General features: G+C 41.5%; 1 protein-coding gene across 18 annotated transcripts in view; it reads left to right on the plus strand.

Annotated features, from left to right (window-relative positions):
* The first annotated feature begins 858 nt into the window (after positions 1 to 858).
* LOC307006392 (uncharacterized protein) overlaps positions 859 to 7,500 on the plus strand; it is a 14,264-nt gene continuing 7,622 nt past the window's right edge. For 16 of the 18 annotated variants that reach the window (XM_079627322.1, XM_079627316.1, XM_079627323.1 and 13 more), the window contains exons 1-9: positions 908 to 982; positions 2,092 to 2,166; positions 2,754 to 2,820; positions 2,912 to 2,974; positions 3,051 to 3,116; positions 5,427 to 5,948; positions 6,023 to 6,097; positions 7,022 to 7,090; positions 7,458 to 7,496. In XM_079627322.1, coding sequence (XP_079483448.1) covers positions 2,145 to 2,166; positions 2,754 to 2,820; positions 2,912 to 2,974; positions 3,051 to 3,116; positions 5,427 to 5,948; positions 6,023 to 6,097; positions 7,022 to 7,090; positions 7,458 to 7,496 — 923 coding nt within the window. In that variant the 5' untranslated portion in view covers positions 908 to 982; positions 2,092 to 2,144. Of the gene's footprint in view, positions 983 to 2,091; positions 2,167 to 2,753; positions 2,821 to 2,911; positions 2,975 to 3,050; positions 3,117 to 5,426; positions 5,949 to 6,022; positions 6,098 to 7,021; positions 7,091 to 7,457; positions 7,497 to 7,500 lie in introns of all 18 variants that reach the window. The other 2 variants (XM_079627315.1, XM_079627306.1) reach the window with 2 other exon arrangements.

Genomic DNA, 7,500 nt, shown 5'->3' on the forward strand with positions numbered 1-7,500 from the left:
TTTAAAGCATACATCAATCTTTTTTTAATTAGGTTATAATAGGTAGATGTATGTATGTTTTAAATACCGTTTTTCTAGATAAACCAATCAAAACTTGTCCATTACTTGAATTAAAATAACTGAAACGTTATATAAAAAATAACTTTTTTTATTTCTGTTAGTAGCCAAGGCAACATTTCTCATTTTTATTTACACTCTAAAAAATGCTGGGTTGTTGTCTATGGACAAACCCCAAACGTTGGGTTAAAAATGTAATTTAAAATTTAACCCAACGGCTGGGTTTGTCCATATTTGACCCAAAAAATATTTTTGTATCTTCATACATTTTTGTATCAAGTGTAACTTGAAGTAAACTATTAATGAATAGTAAACATTTAAACAGAAATAAAATAATATATATAAAAAACTAGACATACTAAAATGATAAAAAAGAGACAAAAACGCACAACTAAATGAACTAATCCAAACTAATAAAAGCTGTACCAGTATCCCAATTCTATTAAAATAAATAACTGAAATGTTACATTTCTCAGTTTTTCTCTTTCCATCTCAGCTTTATAAAATAATATAGGCTATAAGCGGACGGAGACACACACTATCAGCGGCGGATACTGAAGAGTTTTCCAGATTGATTATAATATTATATATTTAGTGACACAGAGAAGAGAGATGTGTCCTGCGATCCAGATGTTGAGCAGCGAAACTGAGAAACCTGAGGAATGTTCATCACACACACCCTAACACAGCAGGCCAGGACTCGTGATGACGGAGGTGTGTGTGTGTGTGTGTGCGTGTGTAATCTATCTCAGCGTGTGTTTGTGTGTGTGTGCTGAAGCTGAAACTCACTGTACAGGTTTGCTGAGGTCAGAGGTCGTGCGATCAAGGTCCTCATTGGCTCTGACAGCAGAGCAGGGTGTGACAGCGGAGTAACACACACACACACACGCACACACACACGCCAGCGACCGTCCGGCACACACAGGTCAGTCAAACACTGCAGCATTAATGACTTTAAACTTCTGAAAACATTTGTATGTGAAACTATTTTAATAATGACGGCAGATCATGCGTGATGTCCATATTTCATATCTATATGTTTTTTGAAGCTCATTTCTGCCACATAATAAACAAAATCCTGCTTGGGTAAATCATTATTATGACTTGATTGGGATTTAATGACATGATTATTACTTAGTGTGTCATAATTTTGACTTTTATGTCGTAACATTTTTTTAAGTCATAATTTAGACTTCTTGTCTCATAATTATGACTTAGTTTGTCATAATTTCAACTTTCGGTCATAATTTTGAAATGTTATGCCATAATTTTTACGTGATGTCAATTACGATGTCTTAATGTTATAATTATGACTTTTTTGAAGCAATAATTTAGACTTATTTAGACATAGTATGTTATCATTTAGATTTTTATATAATAATTATGACTTTTTAAGTCAGAATTTATTTATTTTATCCAATAATTATGACTTAGTTTTTGATAATTTGGACTTTTATGTAATAATTTGGACTTTTAAAAGTCGGAATTACAACTTTTTATGTCAATTTCAATGCTTTAATGTCATAATTATGACTTTTTAAGTAAGATTTATGACTTAGTATTTCTTAACTATGATGCACAAAAGCATGATACTGTTCATGATCATTCATGACAGAGATGGGCTTCCTCTTTCCTCATGATAAATCACAAAGCGTCTCACAGTCATATTCAGCATCATCATCAGCTGTGTGTGTGTGTGTGTGTGTGTGTGTGTGTGTGTGTGTGTGTGTGTGCGTGTGTGTGTGTCGTACGTTAGACGGTGTGTGTAAGGAACGCTGGTTATCAGCAGGGTGTGTGTGTGTGTGCGTGTGTGTGCGTGTGTGTGTGTGTGTGTGTGCAATTGTTTCTGAAGAGGCGTCTGCTGGTTGATCAGGATGGTTAACTTCAGCTCACACCCTGAGAAACAGGGAACACACACACACACACACACACACACATACACACACACACCTGCCACATATGCATAACAACATACCTGCAGCGCACTCACTGTCTCAGACACTAATGATGTGTAACCCTGACGTGTGACCGCAGTGAATCCGGCGACTCTGATGATCCTGAACTCCTGAACTCACAGCGGCGACATCATGAGCACACAGACCAAATCTGGTGAGATCTGCTCGTGTATGAGTCTCCTGAAACCTGTCGAGAACGTGTGTGTGTGTGTGTGTGAAGCAGAGAGAGAGTCTGACACTGAAGAGGTGTGTGTGTGCGTGTGTGTGTGCGTGTGTGTGTGTGCGTGTGTGTGTGTGTGTGCGAGAGAGAGAGAGAGAGATTGTGTGTCTGTGTGTGTGTGTGTGTGTGTGTGTGTGTGTGCGAGAGAGAGAGATTGTGTGTGTGTGTGTGTGTGTGCGAGAGAGAGAGAGAGAGAGAGATTGTGTGTGTGTGTGTGTGTGTGTGTGTGTGTGTGTGTGTGTGCGAGAGAGGGAGAGAGAGAGATTGTGTGTGTGTGTGTGTGTGTGTGTGTGTGAGAGAGAGATTGTGTGTGTGTGTGTGTGAGAGAGAGAGATTGTGTGTGTGTGTGTGTGTGTGTGTGTGTGTCTGTGTGTGTGTGTGTGTGTGTGTGTGCGAGAGAGAGAGAGAGATTGTGTGTGTGTCTGTGTGTGTGAGAGAGAGAGATTGTGTGTGTGTGTGTGTGTGTGTGATGATGATATTGATGATGATACTTATTATGATGATGTGTCGACATGTTTGAGGGAGGAGAACCGTCCTACAAGACAACAGCTGGATCAAACGAAACACAGAAGAGGACGAACCCATCGAGTATGACACACACACACACACACACGCACGTGATGTAGAAATGATATAATATGAGCTGTACAATATTCCTGTATCTCGTGTTGTTTTATAGTGATGATCCGAACTTCGGTAAAGTCGTTCTGTCTCAGCAGAAATCAGTGGATGATGTCAGCAGGTGAGAATCTGTCAATCATAATCATAACAGCCGCTGCTTTCATATTAATTCTCATTCATGTTCTGTGTAACTTCAGCAAGTCAGTCAAGGCTGAAAAACCTCTAGTGAACTCTGGGACGACCCTCAGCTCCTTCAGCAAGAGGTGACTCACACACACACACACACACACACAATATTATAAACGTGCAGATTAAGGGCCGGTATTAATATCATAATCGTGCAGATTAAGGGCCGGTAATGTTATAATCGTGCAGATTAAGGGCCGGTAATGTATAAACGTGCAGATTAAGGGCCGGTAATGTTATAAACGTGCAGATTAAGGGCCGGTAATGTTATAATCGTGCAGATTAAGGGCCGGTAATGTTATAATCGTGCAGATTAAGGGCCGGTAATGTTATAATCGTGCAGATTAAGGGCCGGTAATGTTATAAACGTGCAGATTAAGGGCCGGTAATGTTATAATCGTGCAGATTAAGGGCCGGTAATGTTATAATCGTGCAGATTAAGGGCCGGTAATGTTATAATCGTGCAGATTAAGGGCCGGTAATGTTATAATCGTGCAGATTAAGGGCCGGTAATGTTATAAACGTGCAGATTAAGGGCCGGTAATGTTATAAACGTGCAGATTAAGGGCCGGTAATGTTATAATCGTGCAGATTAAGGGCCGGTAATGTTATAATCGTGCAGATTAAGGGCCGGTAATGTTATAAACGTGCAGATTAAGGGCCGGTAATGTTATAATCGTGCAGATTAAGGGCCGGTAATGTTATAAACGTGCAGATTAAGGGCCGGTAATGTTATAAACGTGCAGATTAAGGGCCGGTAATGTTATAAATGTGCAGATTAAGGGCCGGTAATGTTATAAACGTGCAGATTAAGGGCCGGTAATGTTATAAATGTGCAGATTAAGGGCCGGTAATGTTATAAACGTGCAGATTAAGGGCCGGTAATGTTATAAATGTGCAGATTAAGGGCCGGTAATGTTATAATCGTGCAGATTAAGGGCCGGTAATGTTATAATCGTGCAGATTAAGGGCCGGTAATGTTATAAACGTGCAGATTAAGGGCCGGTAATGTTATAAACGTGCAGATTAAGGGCCGGTAATGTTATAAACGTGCAGATTAAGGGCCGGTAATGTTATAATCGTGCAGATTAAGGGCCGGTAATGTTATAAACGTGCAGATTAAGGGCCGGTAATGTTATAATCGTGCAGATTAAGGGCCGGTAATGTTATAAACGTGCAGATTAAGGGCCGGTAATGTTATAAACGTGCAGATTAAGGGCCGGTAATATTATAATCGTGCAGATTAAGGGCCGGTAATATTATAATCGTGCAGATTAAGGGCCGGTAATGTTATAAATGTGCAGATTAAGGGCCGGTAATGTTATAATCGTGCAGATTAAGGGCCGGTAATGTTATAAATGTGCAGATTAAGGGCCGGTAATGTTATAAATGTGCAGATTAAGGGCCGGTAATATTATAATCGTGCAGATTAAGGGCCGGTAATATTATAATCGTGCAGATTAAGGGCCGGTAATGTTATAAATGTGCAGATTAAGGGCCGGTAATGTTATAATCGTGCAGATTAAGGGCCGGTAATGTTATAAATGTGCAGATTAAGGGCCGGTAATGTTATAAATGTGCAGATTAAGGGCCGGTAATATTATAATCGTGCAGATTAAGGGCCGGTAATATTATAATCGTGCAGATTAAGGGCCGGTAATGTTATAAACGTGCAGATTAAGGGCCGGTAATGTTATAATCGTGCAGATTAAGGGCCGGTAATATTATAATCGTGCAGATTAAGGGCCGGTAATGTTATAAACGTGCAGATTAAGGGCCGGTAATATTATAAACGTGCAGATTAAGGGCCGGTAATGTTATAAAAGTGCAGATTAAGGGCCCGTAATATTATAATCGTGCAGATTAAGGGCCGGTAATGTTATAATCGTGCAGATTAAGGGCCGGTAATATTATAAATGTGCAGATTAAGGGCCGGTAATATTATAAATGTGCAGATTAAGGGCCGGTAATGTTATAATCGTGCAGATTAAGGGCCGGTAATATTATAAATGTGCAGATTAAGGGCCGGTAATATTATAAATGTGCAGATTAAGGGCCGGTAATATTATAAATGTGCAGATTAAGGGCCGGTAATATTATAATAAGATCCTCTTTATATGTCAGAAGGGGAGCAAAATCTGATCGGCTTATTTTTAGACATGCTTGCCGAGAAAGACTCAGAACAAAGTTACTGGGTTTCACTTTTCACGTTTTCTGGGTTGGCAAAAGCACTGGGGACCCGATTACAGCAGATTTTCATGATATGATGCTATTTTCTTCTAGAAACAAACTTTGTTTCATTATTTTCCTATTATCATTGTAAAGCTGCTTTGAAACAATCTGTGTTGTAAAGCGCTGTATAATAAAGGTGTTCTGTGGTTCCTCAGCCCCGCATCGGTGAACACGAGCGTCTCAGCGATGGTCCCGCCACCGCCACCTGCTCCGGCTCCGGCTCTGGCTCCGGCTCCCAAACCTCCGGCTCTTGCTCCGCCACCACCGCCACCCGCTCCGGCTCTGGCTCCGGCTCCGGCTCTGGCTCCGGCTCCCAAACCTCCGGCTATGGCTCCGCCACCGCCACCCGCTCCGGCTCTGGCTCCGGCTCCCAAACCTCTGGCTCCGGCTCTGGCTCCGGCTCCGGCTCTGGCTCCGGCTCTGGCTCCGGCTCCGGCTCTGGCTCCGGCTCTGGCTCCGGCTCTGGCTCCAGCTCCCAAACCTCTGGCTCCGGCTCTGGCTCCGGCTCCGGCTCCCAAACCTCCGGCTATGGCTCCGCCACCGCCACCCGCTCCGGCTCTGGCTCCGGCTCCCAAACCTCCGGCTATGGCTCCGCCACCGCCACCCGCTCCGGCTCTTGCTCCGGCTCCGGCTCCCAAACCTCCGGCTCTGGCTCCCAAACCTCCGGTCCCTGCCAAGTGAGATCAGACGCTCTTCACACACACATGCTAGAGACGCGTGTGAATCTGTGTAATGTGAGACTCTGTTGCAGGAATCCGGTGCTCAAGACTCCCAACACATCCAGCTTCACCGCGCGCGTCTTTGGCGCAGACACCGGCAGAAAAACGTGAGTAACGTGAAGTTCCGGAATCAGTGTGTCTGCAGGACAGTAGTGGGAGTGACCAGATCAGTGGGCGGGGCCATAAACAGAGGCTGTTTTCGACCGCGTCACCTGATTGGCCCACGTCACAGTGAGGGCGGGGTTTAGGGATGGAGTTCATCATTAGGCTTGTTCGACTTGAACCGCAACTCAAATACTTTGAAGTCGTCCACCGATCAGTCTGTGCAGCGCCGGTCCAACAAGCCTAACTTCAATACAGGATTTATAAACATTCAAAAGTAGCATTCCATAATGTTTGAAGAATGATTCAGAGAACATTGATTAATAACATTTTCATAACTCAACTTTCTTAACATACACTCAAGTTGGGGGGAAATTATATATTTTTTTACAGAAATTAATACTTTTATTCATCAAGGACGCATTAAATTGACCAAAAGTGACTAATTTATAGACATTTATAATGTTAAAAATATATTTTATTTCAAAATAAATATTGTTCTTCAGAACTTTCTATTTATCAAAGAATCCTGAAATATAAAATGTATCAGTTTCCACAAAAATATGAAACTGTGTTCAACACTGATAATAATCATAAATGTGTCTTGATCATCAGATCCTCATATTACACTGATTTCTGGAGGATCATGTGACACTGAAGACTGGAGTAATGATGATAAATTCAGCTTTGATCACAGGAATAAATTACACTTTACTGTATATTCACATAGAGAACTGATGATTTACATTATAATCATATTTCACTGTTTTACTGTATTTTTGATTAAATAAACGCAGCTTTAGTGAGCAGAAGAGACTCTCTCAGAAACATTAGAACATCTGGGTCAGACCGGGAACTGTTGAACACACGCGTGTGATGTGAACACGTCTGTCGGGTTGTGTTAACGTGTGTGTGTGTGTGTGTGTCAGGTTTAGCCCTGTTAAACCATTGTTCGGTGAGAAGCTTCCAGAGCTCACAGCGTCTCAAACTAGCAATGGGTGAGTCGAGTGAGATGTGTGTGATTCAGTGATTCATAAACCTGTTCTTGAACATTTCATTTAATATTTCATGATGACGCATTCACATGTTCACGGTTCTCTGATGTTAATCTCAGTTAATGGTCACATGACATGCAGATAAAAAATCCTCCTTTTATGTTTTATTATAGATTGTTTTATACAATTATTAAAAAAAAAAAATTAAATTTTTTTTATGATTTAATAAATAAATAGCTTTTCATCAACTCATGAACCCCAGTGTGGGAAACGTCAGTCAAATGTATTTGAAAATAGTGTATAGTTCAGTGTTTCTGCAGTTCTGTTTAGGTGTTGATTAGTATGTTATTGTGTTGATTGTTTCCAACAGCGTCTCACCGTCAGCAGCTCCAGCCACATCCACTTCCACGTAA

Source organism: Phoxinus phoxinus (genome assembly GCF_949152265.1).
Source record: "Phoxinus phoxinus genome assembly, chromosome: 11".
NCBI lineage: Eukaryota > Metazoa > Chordata > Actinopteri > Cypriniformes > Leuciscidae > Phoxinus > Phoxinus phoxinus.